General features: G+C 33.9%; 9 protein-coding genes across 9 annotated transcripts; 4 read left to right on the top strand and 5 right to left on the bottom strand.

Moving 5' to 3' along the window:
• Positions 1-172: 172 nt before the first annotated feature.
• ELE39_003075 (thioredoxin reductase) lies at positions 173-1,738 on the top strand (the record flags this gene model as incomplete). Its single annotated transcript, XM_067346249.1, has 1 exon — positions 173-1,738. One exon carries the CDS (start codon positions 173-175, stop codon positions 1,736-1,738), a length of 1,566 nt encoding a protein of 521 aa, XP_067200775.1.
• Positions 1,739-1,852: 114 nt separating this feature from the next.
• On the top strand, positions 1,853-2,368 carry ELE39_003074 (uncharacterized protein; the record flags this gene model as incomplete). The annotated part of the gene is made up of 1 exon (XM_067346248.1): positions 1,853-2,368. One exon carries the CDS (start codon positions 1,853-1,855, stop codon positions 2,366-2,368), a length of 516 nt encoding a protein of 171 aa, XP_067200774.1.
• Positions 2,369-2,471: 103 nt separating this feature from the next.
• On the bottom strand, positions 2,472-3,107 carry ELE39_003073 (Maf like; the record flags this gene model as incomplete). Its single annotated transcript, XM_067346247.1, has 1 exon — positions 2,472-3,107. The coding sequence occupies one exon, from the start codon at positions 3,105-3,107 to the stop codon at positions 2,472-2,474; it is 636 nt and encodes a 211-aa protein (XP_067200773.1).
• Positions 3,108-3,886: 779 nt separating this feature from the next.
• ELE39_003072 (uncharacterized protein) lies at positions 3,887-4,732 on the top strand (the record flags this gene model as incomplete). The annotated part of the gene is made up of 1 exon (XM_067346246.1): positions 3,887-4,732. One exon carries the CDS (start codon positions 3,887-3,889, stop codon positions 4,730-4,732), a length of 846 nt encoding a protein of 281 aa, XP_067200772.1.
• A 113-nt stretch (positions 4,733-4,845) lies between these two features.
• ELE39_003071 (holiday junction resolvase) lies at positions 4,846-6,078 on the bottom strand (the record flags this gene model as incomplete). Its single annotated transcript, XM_067346245.1, has 1 exon — positions 4,846-6,078. The coding sequence occupies one exon, from the start codon at positions 6,076-6,078 to the stop codon at positions 4,846-4,848; it is 1,233 nt and encodes a 410-aa protein (XP_067200771.1).
• A 458-nt stretch (positions 6,079-6,536) lies between these two features.
• Positions 6,537-10,265, bottom strand: ELE39_003070 (peptidase M16 domain containing; the record flags this gene model as incomplete). The annotated part of the gene is made up of 1 exon (XM_067346244.1): positions 6,537-10,265. One exon carries the CDS (start codon positions 10,263-10,265, stop codon positions 6,537-6,539), a length of 3,729 nt encoding a protein of 1,242 aa, XP_067200770.1.
• Positions 10,266-10,773: 508 nt separating this feature from the next.
• On the bottom strand, positions 10,774-11,439 carry ELE39_003068 (40S ribosomal S6; the record flags this gene model as incomplete). The annotated part of the gene is made up of 1 exon (XM_067346242.1): positions 10,774-11,439. One exon carries the CDS (start codon positions 11,437-11,439, stop codon positions 10,774-10,776), a length of 666 nt encoding a protein of 221 aa, XP_067200768.1.
• A 728-nt stretch (positions 11,440-12,167) lies between these two features.
• Positions 12,168-14,435, top strand: ELE39_003067 (uncharacterized protein; the record flags this gene model as incomplete). Its single annotated transcript, XM_067346241.1, has 1 exon — positions 12,168-14,435. One exon carries the CDS (start codon positions 12,168-12,170, stop codon positions 14,433-14,435), a length of 2,268 nt encoding a protein of 755 aa, XP_067200767.1.
• Positions 14,436-14,532: 97 nt separating this feature from the next.
• ELE39_003066 (P-type ATpase3 cation transport ATpase) lies at positions 14,533-18,996 on the bottom strand (the record flags this gene model as incomplete). Its single annotated transcript, XM_067346240.1, has 1 exon — positions 14,533-18,996. One exon carries the CDS (start codon positions 18,994-18,996, stop codon positions 14,533-14,535), a length of 4,464 nt encoding a protein of 1,487 aa, XP_067200766.1.
• Between the last annotated feature and the right edge of the window lie 126 nt (positions 18,997-19,122).

Raw genomic sequence — 19,122 nt, 5'->3', positions numbered from 1 at the left:
GATTCGAATTTTTAACTCAGAAATTATGAGTTAATCTAATTGCTTTATTTGTTTACAGTTACTTTCATAGATATCTTTATTTACGTTCCTGATATTTACGCTATTGTGCAAAATCTTTAGTATCTTAAATGTTTGGCGCCGCCACATTCTATGATTTTCTCTTGCTACTGTTATGAATTATATTCTGTTCACTATATTGTTAATAATATTAATGAAAAAAGCAAAAATGGTTATGGCTGATCTAACATTTATGTATGACTTGATTGTAATTGGTGGAGGTTCTGGTGGAATGGCTGCTGCAAAAGAGGCAGCAAAGTACGGTAAGAAGGTTGTATTATTTGATTATGTAAAGCCTTCTACCCAAGGAACAAAGTGGGGATTAGGAGGAACATGCGTGAACGTTGGATGCGTACCAAAGAAGCTTATGCACTATTCAGCATTGATAGCTAGTAGCATTCATCATGACGCTCAAATGTTTGGACACAAAACAAGTTCTAGCTTTGAATGGGGAAAATTGGTAGAGACTTTGCGAAATCACATAAGAATGCTTAATTTTAGCTATCGTACAGGACTACGTATAAAAAATGTTGAATACATCAACGCACTAGCAAAGTTAGTTGATGCCCACTCTGTTGAATATGAAGACAATGGTCAGAAGAAAACAATTACTTCCAGATATATCTTACTGGCAACAGGAGGTCGACCTAGCATCCCAGAAACCGTTCCGGGAGCCATCCAATATGCAATTACCTCTGACGACATATTCTTTCTTTCTAAAAGTCCAGGGAAAACTCTGGTAATCGGAGCATCTTATATTGGATTAGAGACAGCGGGATTCCTAACTGAGCTAGGTTTCGATACAACAGTTGCAATGAGATCGATTCCCTTAAGAGGATTTGACAGACAGTGCGCTGAGAAAATTGTTGAATACATGAAGGCAACAGGAACTAAGTTCCTTGTTGGAGTTGTGCCGATTAGCATTGAAAAGGTAAATGAGAACATCAAAGTATCTTTTAGTGATGGTTCAGTTGAAGAGTTTAATACCGTTTTATATGCAACAGGTCGCAACCCTGATATAAAAGGGCTTAACTTGGAGGCAATTGGAGTAGAAACTTCGGAATCTGGTAAGATCATTGCTCCCAAGGATGCTACTTCTGTTCCAAGCATATTTGCAGTAGGAGATATTGTAGAGGGAAGACCAGAACTAACACCTGTCGCAATTAAGGCTGGGACCTTTTTATCAAGGAGACTTTTTGCTGATTCAAACGAATTTATTGACTATGAATTTATCCCTACTACTGTGTTTACACCTATTGAATATGGGCATGTTGGCCTTTCATCTGAAGCTGCAATTGCTAAATACGGAGAAGACGATATCGAGGAGTACCTTTCTGAATTCAGCACTCTCGAAATTGCCGCTGCACATAGAGAAAAACCTGAGCATCTCCGTGAAAATGATATGGATTTTGCGCTTCCTCCGAACTGCTTAGCAAAGCTTGTTGTAGTTAAGAGTCAGGGCGAGAAAGTTGTTGGGTTCCATTTTGTTGGACCCAATGCCGGCGAAGTTACTCAAGGATTTTCACTTGCAGTAAAACTCGGAACCACCAAAAAAGACTTTGATGATATGATTGGGATTCATCCAACTGATGCTGAGGTATTTGGCATTTTAGAAGTTACAAGAAGGTCAGGAGAATCATTTGTTTCTTCTGGAGGATGTGGCGGCGGAAAATGTGGATAAATACTTAATCAACTTAAACTCGTGTTATTCCTTTTTTTATTTTTTGCATTGTTTAATTATTTAACTTTTACATTCTAATTTCTACAATGTGGCGCCTCTTAATTATATTTTTTTATGAGTTCATTTTTTCATGGCTACCTTTCCGACTCTGATGATAATTGCACTGCTTTGGAGCCCTCGAATGTGCATAAAGAAGTGTTTGGCGAGTTCAAATCAAATATCGCTTTGAATTCGGGTCAATTTTCGAGTGGAAAGAGCGACAATATCATTGTTTGCTCCGAAGGCAATATTCAAAAAAAAGATCAAGTTGAGCAAATCACTCCTGAAACGTGTACAAAGCCTGATTTACACAAACAAATTTCATCAAAGATTGGGGTACAAAAAAAAGAAAAAAAAAGGAAAAAGAATAAATATTTGAATGAGTTCCTTGAAATTTCATCTATTGAGAATGTTAAAACACTAGATGTAGATAAACTCAAGAAATCAACTCAGGAAGTCAGATTCTCGGACAATCTGTCAAGAGTGAAAAAAATGAACGGAGATAAAGAGCTTAGACAATCCTTTAACCAGAAGAGAAAACACCAGGTAAGTGTTTTTATACTCGTATATTTTCCTACTAATGTATTTTAGATAACATGGCTATTAAATGAAGCAAAACAACTAAGGTCTGAATTTAACTCAATGAATTAAGGCTTATAATTATGTGATATTCTAGTCAATGCTTAGATACACTTCAATTTACTACACCCAGAGCAATCGACTTTTCCATCAACTCGACAGTATTGCAAACTGATATTCCCATAATATTATCAATATCTCCCTGAATCTCATCAACAAACTCTCCCATGAATGGGCAATCGATTGCAAGTGCACCACATGAGTATTTAATTATCTCAGAATTTTTGAAAATTTGTTGAATTGCTTCTTCAGGCATTTTTTTATAGTACACTCTTGAAACTGTTACATTAGATAGCTTCCTTCCTGTGAAATAATTATATACGGTTACTCCTGTTATGCAATCTGCATAGCTTTCACTGTAAGACCTTAAATATCTGAGTCTCTCGTCATCATCTCTTGGCTTGTTTCTCACCTCGCCGTCCTTTAACGCAACTGTGTCGGCACAAATTACTATAACTTTGTCCTCTCCGTTTTTGTAAGGAAGCTTCTCAAGAACCGCATCCATTTTAGCCTCGGATAACTTTATAACCAACCTATTAGGGTCATCATCTGTGACGACTCTCTCATCTATATCTGCTGATACAAACTCTGACAACTTTATATTTGCTTTGGAGAAAACCATTCTCCTGCTTTCCGATGTTGATCCAAAAACTATTTTGTAATCTTTTTGAAAGCTGCGATTTTCGTACATGGTTAAACTCTCAGTTCCCATAACCATTCAAATCTAAACTTTTCTTAATTATTTTGTTACTTTTTCTCTTTGATCTCTTCACAAAATACTAAAGGTCGTAGGCGCCTTAATTGTCGGTATTTCTAACTTTTTGAAACCGAAATAGCATATTAATAAGGACAATAGTTAAAAATTATCTTTAACATGTGAGATTACGTATAATCGCTAGGTTTTATATAAAATTAGTCGGTTATTATGCTGTTTTTTTAATTAGGTGACTCAAGAATTAGAGTATTTTCTTGCCTTATCGAAAAACCTGAAATTTAATATAATCAATTAAGACACTTATAATTATATGACACAATTTCCTTCAGTGTGAAGCTAAGCACAAAATTAAAAATTCTAGTCAAATCTTTTGGGCACATAAACATCAAAGAAATCCACAGAGCTATTCGTATTTATTCGTGAATAGTAAAATTAATGTTTAAGATTAAACATATATTCATTTCTTTGAAATATACATAATTCTTTGGAATATTTAATTTAATTTTTTTTTTTACTTGCCGTTGCACTATTACTGTAACACTTAATTTCACATGGTGGCGCCTAATTCCCGTGTACTAAATGACTTTTTTTTTGAAATAGATAATAAAGCAAATATTAGGTGGGTAAATTAACAAAGAATGAGTAATTATACTTGATCTATTAATATATTCTGAGAGCGGAGTATTTTTTTAGTATACCCTTTAAATTGAATTGTTTCTTCTTAATGGAGAGCATCGAAATTACAATATCGGAGAATGAGTAGCTTAAAAGATTCTGTGGTAAGCTTTCAGGAAAAGATTGGGGAAATGGAAGAAACAGATTTTTTTGAGAAACTAAAACCCCAGGGTGAAAGTAAGGTAATAAATATGAAAGATTCAAGTTTCCCTCAAACAGGCACAATTATTAGATTTAAATCAAAAGAGTCAATGTACAACTCATCTGAGTTTTTGGATTTGGAATCCTTTTCTGAAACTGATAAAGGAGAATCGAATAAAATTGCAAAAGAAACAAACTTTAGATCTAATTGCAGTTCTCATTTTGATGAATATTTGGATACTTGTAGTAAATCAATAATTAGTATGAATAGTAGTCTTTCATCTGTAGAAAGCATAACATTTGAGGATAACAATGATTGCGAATTGCAAGGAAATCAGAATACCACGGTGAAAGATGAAAATAATATCAATTCAAATGAGCCTTCGAATACGAATGTAAAAGTTTGCACTGAAAACGAAATATTCAATGATGAATTAGGTAGGGAATTTTCAGCAGACCTTACACACTATCATACAAGAACGGGATTTTTAAGTAGTTTATCAAACAGATTTTGGAACCTCGAGGAAAGTCTCAGTTTGTCAAAATTAGATTCAATCAGTGGAATTAAGACTTTTCTACTTGGAAAAATTGGTCAAAACAACATTAAAAGCGAACTAAATACTTCCAACTATGTATTTTCAAATCCTAAATTAGAGGATGGGCACGTATATTTTGCTAATTCAAGAGATGGGTATGATTCACAAAGAAGCGAATCAGATACAAGTGAAGAAAGTGTTAGATATCCTTCATTTTGTTTGGATGACACAAATCAAAAAGAAATTTGAGTTATATAACAAATATTGGTTAAAAATAATCATATATATAGTGACTCCAATATATTAGCATTAGAATATTATTCTGTAGGGCCAGGAATATGGTAGAATTATGCTCCTCTCGGTTAATCCGAGTCAACAGTTAGATCAATAAATTCACATTTTTGTGAAATTTCTGAAAATTCATCATCTGAAAAAAGGTTGTCTCTTTTTGGTCTGGTTTCATGCATTTCAGAAATTCTATTTTCGCGTTTCTCAATATCCATTTCTAAATAATTTTCTTCAAAAATTCCATTTTGAGAATTTTCTTCTAAATTATAGTTTTCTTTCTCACTGGTTTCGTTTGATACAAGAAAATCCTCTGCTGGCTCACGGCTTTTAGCAGGAATATCTTTGGTTCTAATATGATTTTTTTTTATTTCCTCCCAATCGAAGGCTTTAAAACAACACGGACAAGAAATAAAAAGGGGAACTAAAGGAGCAGCAAGTTCCTTCAATGGAAACAAATCATCAATAACTGTCTCTAAATGGTTGTTCGATTCTCCCCAAACTTGAATACATGAAAGATGAACAGTCATTTCTGCACAGCAGGGAAATTCCAGATAAATTCTTCCACTATCAATGCCTTTCTGGCAAAGAGAGCATTTAATCAAAAATAAATTTTCAAGAGTAGTTTCTTCTGGATTAAACACATTGGAGTTATCTTCAATATTAGAGTCAGAATCACAATCAAATGATGGTTTTTGGAACTCCTTAAAGGTTTCGTAGTTGCATCTAAGAAATTTAATTCCTTTTTCGTAAAAGGAATCTTCTCCAAAATATAAAAACATTAGAAGATAGTCTTTATTTAAAATATTAGGGCTTGTGAATCTAGAAGAAACCTTAATCTTTTTAATACCCTCTGTAATTTCCTTAATTGTATTCTCTAGCTCGTCATTGAAAACAAAAACCGTCAGATTCATGTTCTTCCATGGTTCTAAAGTTGTCATACAAAGTAAAATACTAACTCGTTGTTGAATGCTCCATTGCCTCTTGTTAAGTATTCGTTTGTTATCTGGCGTTCTCTTTGCTTTTACGATTTTCCAAGACTCTATATTGTCTCTAGTAATTTTACAAATATTTGGATGTTGCCACGCCCATTCAAACCTAAGTGCTGAGACTCTGTCTGGAAACCCTCCTACACAAATTCCAAGATTCCATGGAACTCCACTTTTTGTTTTTTTCGCCCCTTTTTTTATTTCCCCGTTGTGTTGTCTGAGTCTTCTGCAAGGATTTACAGAATACCCTATATAACTTGCTTTCTTCTTACTTTCGGAAAGAAGAAAATAGCAATAGTGAAGTTGAATATTAGAATTCATTTTTATATAAAATTCTGCTATTAAATGTGTATTACTTCCATCACTAATTTTCTAATAATTTCATCCTTCGTTAATTATAAATTAATTCATCCAATAACTGAAAAAAAAATTATTTTTTTCTTAAAAAAAATCGAGGGGAACTCTACTGGTAACTTGTATACCGGCAATAGATCTAAATAGGTATCACTAAATTATTTTTATAAAAATTATACAATTTTAAGGAAATTTGGATAGTAAAAACCGAATAGAAAAATATTTCGATTGCTATTTGAGTAATATAAAATTATTCAAATGGCAATTAATCCATCATTTAGCTCTATATAAGAAACAAAGAAATAAATAAATAAATAAATAGATTCTGATATTATATTATATATATATATATATATATATATATATATATTTACTTATTTATTAATTTTATTTTAAGTAAAGCAATACCTAAATGAATTATTACGTTAAAGCTTGCTGTGATCACAAGATGACCTTTTGTTCTTACTCGTAGAGTTTGAATTCTGTTTGTTTCCGATAGAATTTTCTTTGTTTGTATTGATTTTGTTCTGACTGAAAAACCTCATAGATGAAATTTTTTTTCCAAACATACTCAGCATAGTCTTTACCTCTTTTGAATCTTTTCCACTTGCAGAGCTTGCATTGTCTTCGGAAACGTTACATTGAACATCTGAATTGTACACAAAATAATTGTTTTCATCTTTTGAATTGTTACTCCTAGATGCTCTGAGTTTTCCATTACTAGAGCCACTAGAACCTTGCTGGAGAGAAATAGGATCTATTAGTGTTGCCTTTCCAATCTCTGAATCCAAAATCTCTTTGCACTCTTCATTTGTAGGAGGTTCATCCCCATTGGCTACACTTACAAGCTTTAAGTCATCTTCCTTATTATCTGGACTTTTGTTTCCAATTAACTCAACAATAATCAACTTCCTCGAGCTAGAAGGCCTTATCAGCTTGTTAAGTTTCTCTATATAAACACTTGGCTCAGATACAAACACTTGAGTGGCATTCTCAACAAGTTTATTTTTCTCAAAGCAAAGCTCGTGGCTGACAATCATTTTACCAAAGTGCTCAACGTACTTGGTAAAAGAGTCCAATTTCTGGTTTGAATATCTTGAGAGACCAAACCACCTGATTTTATCTTCAAATTCTGACTTGGAGATTTCCTTTAAATCCTCCTCCACATCTTTGGATACTCTTTTCAGAGCAGAAAACATATGACATACCAAAGTCTCTGATAACTTTTCTGCGCTCTGGACAGCTCCTATTAAGGAAATTATTGGGGTTTCATATTTTGTTGTAGCAAAGGCAACGTATCCATCCTGCCACTCTGTTCTTAAGGTATCATAAAAAGGTGAATTAAGTATTTCTCCTATTGAAGAGTATATTGAAACATCAATTAAATCAACTGGTGGTGTCAGATAATGAGCTACCACTGCGTTATTCTTATCTGAGAAGATTGGATTATTAGCTTTAATATGTATGTCTCCTGGAATGCTCAAAATACCATCATGAATTGCATCGGAGTATGGAATCTTTTCAGTTACCAAAGAACTTACCATGCTTGAGACAAGCTTGATACTCTTTTCAGATAAAATATTACCTACAATAAGAGCATCAAAGTATCCTGTCGAAAATACGCTCTTTATCTTTTCTAAGTACTCATCATAAGTAATCTCAGTTTTTTGAAGAGACTCACGAAGTTGTAATCTGGAATAGTAATTTGAAAGATATGCGCTTTGAGCCACATCCGATGCAACATCATAAGCCATCAAGTCACTCAAATTCAATATTTCAGACTTTAAATTGGTCAAGGCTACCTCAAACTCTTTTTTTGTTGGTAATCTGTTTATATTGAAATAGTTGGATAACTTTTCAATAATATTCTCAAAATTAGAACTATATGACTGGATATTGATAACAAATCTACCTCTGTTGTAAGTAATATCTGTTTTTAAACCACATAGTTTAAAACCAGACAATATATAATTCATTTTACTACTTTGTAATTGAGCATGCAGCTTTCCTATTAAGTTAACTCTGACATTATTTGAGACAACTTTACTTGTTAATCTTTGGACTAGGGTCAAATTAATCGTAGGTACCATGTGAATTGGGCCTTTCCAGAAAATGCTTAGTCCTTCCTCTTCTAGAATTAGGCATGGTTGAAGATCCATTCCGACTTGTCTCTCTTGAACTTCCTTTCCAAAGCTTTTATATTTGGGGCATTTATCTCCTGAAAATGAAATAATCTCAAGCTCTTCAGGAACGCATGTCAAAAGTTCCGCAATCTTATTTGTAGATCTTAACGTCTCATTGATCTCAGAATTTTTGTTTGTATTCTCCAAAGAAATTTTGGAGATCGAGTATTCAGTCTTGTAGGGTTCAAATCTGAGATTATTTTCTGAAGAACTATTCAGTGAATCTGAAAGTTTAATTATCTTCATTTTTGAAGGCTCTAAGTGATTTAGAAATTTTTTTAAAGCTTGAATTTGTGCATTACTTAACTCAGAATCTTTGCTCATAGAAACAGGCTTTACAAAAGCAGAAAGTGCCATCTCTGGCTCGTCTGGGAAGATTAATAAGCTTTCAGCAGCCTGAGACGCTATTCCTGCCGTATCTCTTTCCTCCTCGAATTCGTACTTAATATTTGCCATATTTGTGTAGTTTTTATAAAACGATTGGATCCATTTATCATCCTTACTATTTATCTGTTCTATCAAGCTTTCCATGTAAGTTGACGTAAGCTTTGCTATTTCTGAAGTTGTCTTGTCAGAATCATCAGTGGCAGTAAATAGTAAGCCATAAATTGAGTATTGGGTACTAGTATTGTCAAAGTACTCTAAAGCAGTAGCCAACTTCTTCTTTTGTAACTTAGTTGCAATAGAATTTGGACTCTGGTCTTCAAAGAAGTATTGAATTAGCTTTAACATTTGCCACTCTGCATTATCTTTCAAGATACTCAATGAGTCCGAAACTGAATCCCAATAAATTACAACAAAAGGAGGAGACGAACTTCCTTTTGGCATTTTCACAACCTCAACCTCGAAATCTGATGATTGACTCTTGGAAATATTTTGTCCGGTCTCTTTATTGTTTGGATCTATATGCTTTGAGCTAATCCCACCTGCAGAAGTAATCCCAATATTAGACTTCATATTAGCAGAGCTCTCAAAAATACTTGGGGCAAGAGAGTGCTGGTTCTTAAATGCTCTTGAGAGAGAACGATTAGTTACAGCGTTAGAAATCTTAGAAATTCCTTTGGTAGCTTTTCTAGAATTAGTAAAAAGTTCATCCATCTTATCAGCAATTTTGGTTAGCTCTTCGTTAGACTGAGGCCCCATGATTACTATCGAAATATTGTCACTAGTATAACAACTTTCATGATATTCTTTTAAGGCATCCTTGAGATTTATATTATTTTTTTTTGAATTAATATAGAGAGTTTCTTTGTTGCCTGTACCAAATTTCCTAGCGGGGCATTCCTCTGGGGACAAATACATCGCTAGCTCTATCATTGCTCTGACCTTGTTTGGGATATTTTTCTCGTGCTCTTGATTAACTGCATCAATTTCAGAGACCGAGCTCCTTTCATCTATTACAGGGTTCACAAGCATTTTGGTAAAATAGGTCATTACAGATTCTAACTCTTTTGGGGATGACAATACATAGAATACTGTTGTATCTGCTGATGTGTAGGCATTAGAAAAACCTCCTTTTTTTAATAGAAACTCATCCCAGCCTACTGGGTTTGGGTTTTCCTGACTCCCCAAAAACACGACATGTTCCATCAAGTGAGCCAATCCTGCCAAATTATCAGGATCTTGATAATATCCGCATCCAATTCCAAATGAAAAAGCTGACTCTAACATAGTGTTGTCAGAAACCAACAATGTTTTTAAACCTTTAGAGGTTGTGTATGGTTTGGGTTTGGCTTGAGAAGAAAATTGTTGATCTAAAGAGTTGAGCTGATTGTTCTTAATCCTTAGAGGGTTTAAATTATGCTCAATTTCCTTCTGGTTTTGAATTCCCAACTGCAAATATGATATACCCTCCCCTGCATAGCCTCGCCTTTGTAAATTTAATTGATTACAACCCAAAATTCCTACTCCATTTAATAGTGATATGCATAAAATCACCACATACCACGGGTTCACCTTTTTGATATGCATCTCAAGAGTTCTCTCAATGCCAGTCAATTTCTTCTAGTTGTATAATTTTCTTTACATCTCTTTTTTCGTCATTCTCGTATTTATATAAAATAATGCATGTAAAGTTTCCCGCCATGTGGCGGGATGCTGCTTATGTCATTCTCTACATTAGTGAATAAAAATCTAAAGAATGGTTTATAGAAATAGGAAATAAAAACTTGGAGAATGGACAGTATTAGAAAACACTCCAAAGCACGTATTATTCGTGTAATTCAACCAAGGGGTTACCAGGAGGGTTTTCGAGAAGATAGTCAAAGTCCCGCAGTTGCGAGTAATAAGGACTGGTAGCTAATAAATGTAGCATTAAAAAAAAACTTGGATATTTTTCCTAATGAAAATTATTTAAACTGAATAGAAGCTAAATTAAAGTGTTATAAATAAACAGGAATAGTAGTGAGCACGTCTTTAACCATCCAGTTATTAGTAATAAGGTACTCACTAGATATAACTATTACAGTCATTTACCAACTCATTTAGTATTAGTCTTGTTCCCCTTCAAAGTTTCAAGGAGCTTCTGGTATTCCTTCTTGGCATTGGCAGATGCCTCAGAACGCTCCTTGAGTGTACGTCTATATTTCTTCTTTCTCTGTAAACGTTCCTTGGTGACCAAACGTTGAATCTTTGGTGCCTTAGTCTTTTCCTTACCTTCAATCTTTCTACGAACAACGAACTTACGAACATCATCAGATGGACTAAGGTTGAATAGCTTTCTGATCTTGGAAGCTCTCTTTGGTCCAAGGCGTCTTGGCTTTTCACCATCAGTAAGTCCTGGAATATCTTGTTCTCCTCTTTCAACAACTACCAAACTCAGTACAGACAAGTCGTGACTAACAATGCATCCACGAACCGACTTTCTCTTCATTTCACCTGTGCGACGTGGGCGATAGCATTTCATACCTTTTCTGAATAGAAGACGAACACGATTGCTTGTCAAAACACCTTGCATCATTGGAAAGCCTTGTTTATCATTACCACCGGTAATTTTCATAATATAACCCTTGAATTCCTCACCCAAGAAGCTACAGTCAAGTTCAGAACCAATTCTTCTTTCGAAGAATGGTAAGAGTAACTTCTCATCATCAATTTCAATACATTTTTGAAGTCCTGTTGTTGGGTTAGCAATGTTTAATTTCATTTTGGAAACTGTTCAAATAAACCGAAGAAAAAAAGATGGTTAATAGTCTACAAAGTTTTCTTAGACGAATTTAATATGCGTCGCTTTTGATTAAGAGGAGCGGTCTGTTTTACATTTAAGTTATTCCAAATAATATTGATCCGCTTAGTTATAATTTAATATATTAGTTATTTAACGATTTATTTCTTATGCTTTATTATATATTTATTTATTTATATATATGTATAAATTTTGATTTTATTTCTAATTTGTATTTACACTTCTACGTCTGTCTTCAAGTACCGGTGTGTCGAGACGGCGCCAACATAGTGCCGCCATATGTGTTTTTGCCAAAAAAAATTTGCAAGTTAAAGATAATAGGAATTTGAACAATATTTCCAGTATTTTCATGGTTTTCATGTGAGGACTCTTGTGTTTTGTCTGTGTTCTATATTAATTTCATGACGTCTTCTAGCGGTTGTCTAACGGAGGTTATCTTACTGAATTTTTCTTTTTTTTAGTTTCTGACTCCAAATATATTATTTTTCCACTCAAACTTGAATTATTTTAATGACTCTTAACTGGGTGCAATCTGGTGATAATTCTGACTTGCAATACTTATTATAACTTCTGTAAACATTTTTTTCAATCAAAATAGTAGTAGGTGTAATGAAACTTATCAATCTTTTGTTAGATGGCAATAAAACAATTATGTGAATTTCATTGAAAATTAAAATCCGCGTTCCAAAATGAAAGATTCTAAAGAATCAGAAGACTTAAGGACAAAATATGGCAAGGGTTTCGATATTATTAAGAAGATGGGATTTAAAGGAGGAGGGCTTGGAGTGGATGGAAGTGGAATTTCAGAGCCAATTCAAGTTAAAATTAGGCCAACAAATCTTGGAATTGTGGGTGAAAGCGATATCAGTTCTAATAAAACTGATAAATTTTTCGATGTATCGGCAGGAGTAAAGAGCTTAAAGGAAAAAAACAAGAAACAGAAAACAAGCATAGACATTGAAAAGGCCAAGGAAACAAATCAGAACGCAGAAACGAAAATTAATCAAGTATTTCCAAAAAAAGCATATCTGGATGATATTATGGAGTCAGTTTCTTTACAAAGAGAAATTTGTGCACAAAAAAGAAAAGAATTGCAAGACTATTTGAATGAAAAGCAGTTGGAAATTGAAGATCAAAGCAACTCATTAAACAATTTAGAAGAAAAAAAATCAATAATGGAAAATCTAAGCATTATTACCAAACAAATTCAAAGGGCTTTTCTTAAATTTCACTTTGATTTAGAAAGGATCATGGAGAATGAAATAGTGAATTTATTTGAAGAGCAAAAAGATACCTCTTCAATTGACAACGAAGATTTTCAAGACCAAATGGACTCTCTTGAAAAAGTTGTGCAAGAGTTTTCTGCGAGTTTTAATGGAATACTGAACTCTTGTACTGATAAATCTTCAAGAGAAGTTTCTAAATCATATTTGCCTTATTGTTCAATGGCAAGAGATATCCTTCGAGTTTCATTGCAAAAGTTATATAGAAAAGAAAAAAACATGGAACTAGACCCTGATTTTGGGATTTCTGCGTGGATAGCCATAAAGACTTTATTTGTCAGCCTTCAAACTTCCAGGAAAGAAAAGGAATACGATTCCAAGCAATGTTTTGAACAACTTTTACTAGAAACCGTAGGAAAGTATTTGGAAGTTTATTTTATGTGTTCTTGGGACCCAGTCAGAGAAAATGAATATGGAATCTCATTATTGAATATATGGATTAACTTAATTCCAACAGAATTTATCAAGACAAACCTAATGCAAGTAATTTGGAATAAACAAATCCATCAACTTCAGCTTAATAAAATAGATTTAAACTCTAAAGATTTTTCTGAAATTTCCAAGTATAAATGGCTATTTAGTTGGCTTCCTTACTATTACAAATTTGGAATGGAATATCAGGTATCCGAAGTTATTTCAAAACATATTTATCTTGCCTTGGACGAATGGGAACCTCCAGAAGAATGGCCACTATCACTTTTAACTCTTTGGAAGCCTTTATTGAAGGCTCAAAAGGATCATGAAGCTGAAGATTTTGAGGATATTGGATTTTTTGATCATGAGACACACCATAGTGATTTTATAAAACAAGAATTTGACAATATAATATTATCAAATATTTTTCCCAAGTTAATTACTTACTTTAAAATTGACTTCCAAGTTGAACAGGACCACGAAATACAGCAATTAGACTGTTTTGAACATCTTGAATTGTGGTTTAATAGGGAATTATTTGACAAATCTTTAGTGTCCCAGATATTTACTGAGGTAATTGGCCCCAAATGGATCAAAGCCCTCGAAATGAAGTTATCCAATATCAGACATGAGTATAGGTCTATTCAAGATTCAAGTAATGAAACCCCAGATTCTACAAATAACGAGCATTTGATTGTCCTTTATAAAGATTTACTCGAGTGGTACCAGTTTTGGAGACAAATTTTTTCCACAGGAGCTATGGCATCTGCAAAAAGCAAGGCTTTTTTGGCCAAAGGACTAATTTACATAGACTATCACATCAATTTCTATTCTGACTTAGATCCAGAAATTAAAAAGAAGACAAATGATTGGATTGACTTTGAATCTTTCAAAGATCAGGATGAAGAAATCCTGGAATTACAAAATTTGAAAGACGATTCATTAATGCTAGGTGTCTTGGAATGGATTTCCGACGAAACGGGGCTAGTTATTAAACAAAGTGGGAGAAGGAATACCCATGGTAGACAAATATATTCTATAGAATATGCAGAATACCATTGTGAATCTAACAATAAGATCAAAAGCAGCTACTTCAAATCGAGCCCGATATTATTAAAACTATTCTTCTACATTAATCAGGGTGTCATTTTTATTAAAGATCCTGAACTTCAGAAGGAGGCTGATAACTCCGAAGATTGGATACCTGTTTCAATCCCAAAAATGTTAGCTAAATTAGGTATCGAAGAATTAAATAAGTAAATCTAGGTTATATATTTCATTAGCGCTTTTCAAAACTGTATATAAGGCATATCAAACATTAAGATTGTAGTGACATCAATACAATTTATTCATCTAGCTAGTAAACACTAAATTTGACTTTTTTTAAATTAGAGTTTGATGATATCCACCAATAAATAAGTGACATGGAAAAGATTGAAAAGTAGTTCCAAAATATAAACTCCAGTTTCCAAGCTAATGGAAATACATTATGAGAACCAGCTCCCTGAAATCTTCCTCCTGTTATTTTAAAAATATTGAAACCAAAAATTTGGAATTCCCAAAATCTATCAATCTGGTTGGTACAGTTTACTCTGAACAAACAGGTGAGTGCATTTGGACTGCTCGTACATAAGTATAAGAGGAAAACGTGACAAAATACTACCCAGGAAACTAAACGCTTATTTTTGGTAACTTTCTCCCTGAATTTACCCCCAAAAGACAAAATTAATGATAGTGAAGAAAGCTGGAGCCCCATCCAGATGAAAGTTGTGGAAGCTTCAAAATTATCTTGGCGTTGAAACCATCTTTCAACTGGTATCTCAGAGTTGTGTTTAAGGGATGGTATCATCCAAGGGGAGCTGAATAGCCTTGTAATTACAATATAATAAAATGCGAAGCACGTTCCCAGCAAGCTTAGAAATGATAAAATAGTTCTTATACCCAGTAAAGCTCCAGTTGGTCTATTAGAGTTAATATATTTCTTTGGTTTGCATAGGATCATTAGCCAAATAGAAGGGAACACAAGGAACACATCAATAAATACATATGTCATCACAGGAAGGTTAGCTTGAGCAATAGCAAATAAAACATTCTTGTAAAACGAATAAAATACACCTTGAGATGAAAGGAACATAAAAAGAGAGATTGTAGTAACCATAGCAGCTCTGCCTTCTCGAATTAAGTCGAGAACCCTCATAATATTGTCAGCCTCAATAGAGAAGGAAGAAAATGCTAATGTCATTGGAGAGTTTTCTGTATTGATACTGAAGTTCTCATCATTTTGATTAGATTCTTCTTCAGTTGAATTATCAGTTTTATTTATAAAGTTGTTGAAATAATATGAATTCTCGTGGACTGAAATACTAACATCTGCCATTTTAAATGCAGGTAAATCATTAACTCCATCCCCAATCATGCCTGTTACGATGTTTCTCTTTTTAAACTCTGAAATAACAATTCTTTTGTGTTCAGGATTTGATCTTGCGAAAATCCTGATCCTATCAAAGACTAGGTCAAACAGAGAATGAGACGAAAGCTCTTCAGAAGAGAATTTCTCGAATCCACAATAAGTCTTTAAAAAGCTAAAGTTTGATAAGGGGTTCATATTTGCCATCTCGAAATTAGGTCTAAAGTACTTTTTGGATCTTAGTAACATTAGAGCTCGTGATGTAACAACTAAAGAGTTATATTCAGTGGACTCATAAATTTTATTTGGAGAAATGACCATATTGGACCCTACAATGGCATCGTACCAGACAATAGTTTCCTTTCCAGTTAAGTCTATACATGTATCTCCAATCGCAACAGGGCTCTTATTGGAGATGATTCCTGCCTTTCGAGCAACAGAAAGTGCTGTGAATGCTGAGTCTCCTGTTAATATTACTGGCTTAATTCCTGACATTTTGATAGACTCAACAAATTCTCTAGTCTTTGGTCTAAGATCATTTTGTAACAGAAGGTAGCTAATAATTGTTAGATCAGATTCAAGTGTGTTTCTGGAAACATTAGATCTTGGCTTGTTCAAAAGTGCATCAATCAAAACTTTGTCTTTAATTTCTTTGAAAGACATTCCCATAACATAGTATCCCAATTTGCTATAGCCATCAACAATATTATGCTCGCTCATTTGATGTGAAGATTTCTGGTTATTGTTAGATCTCGAGTGATTGAGCCTATTAAAGAGGTCACTTTCCATTTCACTAGAAGAATTGAGGACCTCAAAGGCATCAACAAGTTCTTGGTCATCCTCAGTATCCAAGCTATTTGAAGTATTGAGAAATTTGTGTTTATCTATAAGAATTTCCTTTTTATTTGGAGAAAGTTTAGCCAAAACATCAAATGAACCTTTGCAGAAGATATAGTATCTGTCCAATATTCGGTGGTGAACGACAACAGACATACATGGGTTATTCCAGTCGAACTCATTAACCCTCAAAACTTCGATTGGGTATTCGTAAATATTATCAATGAATCCTGAATCCCTGTTACTTGCTCCAGTAAGTGAAATGAACCTTCTTTCATTGCATATCTTAATTTTGGCATTAGTAGAGGTAAAAAGTGCTTTGTCTATGTCGTTACCTATTAGGATAGTTCCATTACTGGTAATTTGAGGAACAATGTTATTACAGCAGCATAGTCCTATGTATATGAGATCATCTGGGGAAAGGGAATCCGAGCTAATAATTGGAGGAAGAAGCTGAAGTTGTGAACTAATTGGTTGGATAAGCATTCCAGTAGACTTGTTGATCAAAGGGTCTTCTTCTTCATATGATACGGTAGAGGTTTCCCAGGTGAGCTCGTAATGAACATGAATATTAAGTGAATTTCTGTTTTGTTCTAAAGATAAGCCGGTTTTAGATTCTTTACTCTTTTGAAGTTCAACATTGATATTTGGATTGGTATTCTCTAAAAGAGATGCAATGTTACTAGGGTAGCCAACGCCATTGTTTTTTATGGCATTTACTACGCCAATGAAGACCATTTTGTTTGTAGTAAGAGTACCAGTTTTGTCTAGACATAAAGCTTTAAGTTTCCCAGCTAAGGGAATATCCATTGGAAGGGTGGAGGACAATGAAAATAGCTTTTCGAGCCTCTCGACACTTTTATTAAGGGAAAATTGAATGCATGTAGGCGCCCAGAGAGGTAGTAACTGAATAAAGGTTCCAACAGCAAAGAAGAATGATCCAGTACTCCAACCAAGTAGATGGTTCTGATACAAAATTGCAGCAAATGCGGATGAAAGCATAATAGTCCAAAGTGCCTTAAGGTTTTTGATGTATTTCACATTTGAAACAGAGTATTGGCTTATGTTAGAAAATGATTGGACAGTCTTATAGAGCAATTGACCATATGAAGAGTATATTCCAGTTCTGAATGCAATTCCCATTGCTGTTTTTGAAGAATCGTCATATGAGAATGAGCTTATAATTTTAGTACCCATGAAAATTGGCTTTTGCCTAATTTTATCATATTCTATATCGTTGGAATCATGAGAAATAGTGTTACACTCTCCTTTAGAGTTGATTTCAAATTGATCTAAGTTAATAGAATCCAAAGTGGAACATGCTCGGTTGTTAAGCTCGGAATTATTCATACTAGAATGTTTAATGCCTTGTTGAGTATCAGTAATGTCAGAAAATAAGTTTCTATCAATCTGCACCTTTATTATAGGGTTTGATTCACCAGTGATAAAAGATTCATTCACTACAACACAGCCCGAAGCCACATAAATGTCACAAGGAACAGTTAAATCTTGTGACAAAAATATTAAATCGCCAGGAACAAGCTCGTGGGAGGGTATTCTGACCTTTTCACCATTTCTCAAGACTGAAATAGGACGTCCAATGTAATTTTCGAGTGCCTTTTTAATGTTTTCTTGGTTCAATATAATCACTTTAAGAGTTTTAAACGTAGTAAAAAGAATCATTATACCCCAAAGAACTGACCAAATATAGAATCTGAGGAATATTCCCTGCCAAAGAGAACCTAGTCTAAGAATATTAACAGGGCGAAGAAGTTCTTTCCCGAAGGCCTGTAAGATTCCTGGGATTTCAAGATCAATTGTATTTTTCCCAATAACATTTGACAGTTTACTGATTTCTTCAGAACTTAGACCATTATTAAGTAGTCCTTCCTTCCCTATGAGTTCATTTAGATTACTTTGATAACAGCAAACAAAACCTGATTCAGATTCTAAATATGTGTATGTAACTTGGTTATGACATATGAATCTAGTCTTATCTGCTCTCTTTTGTACTTTCAAGAGCGGCAGAATTATGCCACCAGACTCTAGTTGGGCACTTGAAGCTTCCCTCTGCAAGACTTTATTGACCATATTTCTGAGGGTTAGAATCAAACCTTGTCTCTTTTTAGATTGTACATAGGTACACTTATCCAACGACTCTCTTAAGTAAAAAAATGTCTCAAAGAAAGGCTCCAAAAAGTGGAGTATCAAACACATAGCTAATCCTGAGACATAGAATATAATGTAGGTTTTTGCTCTAGTAGTCCAAAAAGGCTGAACCTCAAGTGCAGTCGCGCAAACAACATTCCAAACTACAATACATAAAAAGATTTGTGACAGTAAGATTAAAGTCGAGTAGATATACCTCAGAGAAATTCCAATAATGTTGTCTCTGAATCCAACCATAGCTTCTTTCCCTGATGTTGGCGAACGAATCTCAGCCTCTATCTTAAGGTAAAGGTGATGCCTATAGAGGCCCCATAATACCAAAGATACAAAGTATGCAAATATAAACTTTAAATAACCATATGCAAACTCCAAGCTAATAATTGTATGAGATGGATCACACCAACTCATGTTAATTTTTTTATTTTGTTCTATATCTATTGCCAGTCCGGTGATAAGGTGCTGAAAGATCAAATCATGTAAAGTTTATTGCAATCACAAATCTGGCAAAAACTCCTCCAAATTGAGCATACGTTC

Source organism: Cryptosporidium sp. chipmunk genotype I, assembly GCF_004936735.1.
Source record: "Cryptosporidium sp. chipmunk genotype I strain 37763 chromosome Unknown contig_4, whole genome shotgun sequence".
Classification (NCBI taxonomy): domain Eukaryota; phylum Apicomplexa; class Conoidasida; order Eucoccidiorida; family Cryptosporidiidae; genus Cryptosporidium; species Cryptosporidium sp. chipmunk genotype I.
The sequence above is the reverse complement of the archived record's forward strand: the minus strand, read 5'-3'. Positions and strand labels throughout refer to the sequence as shown.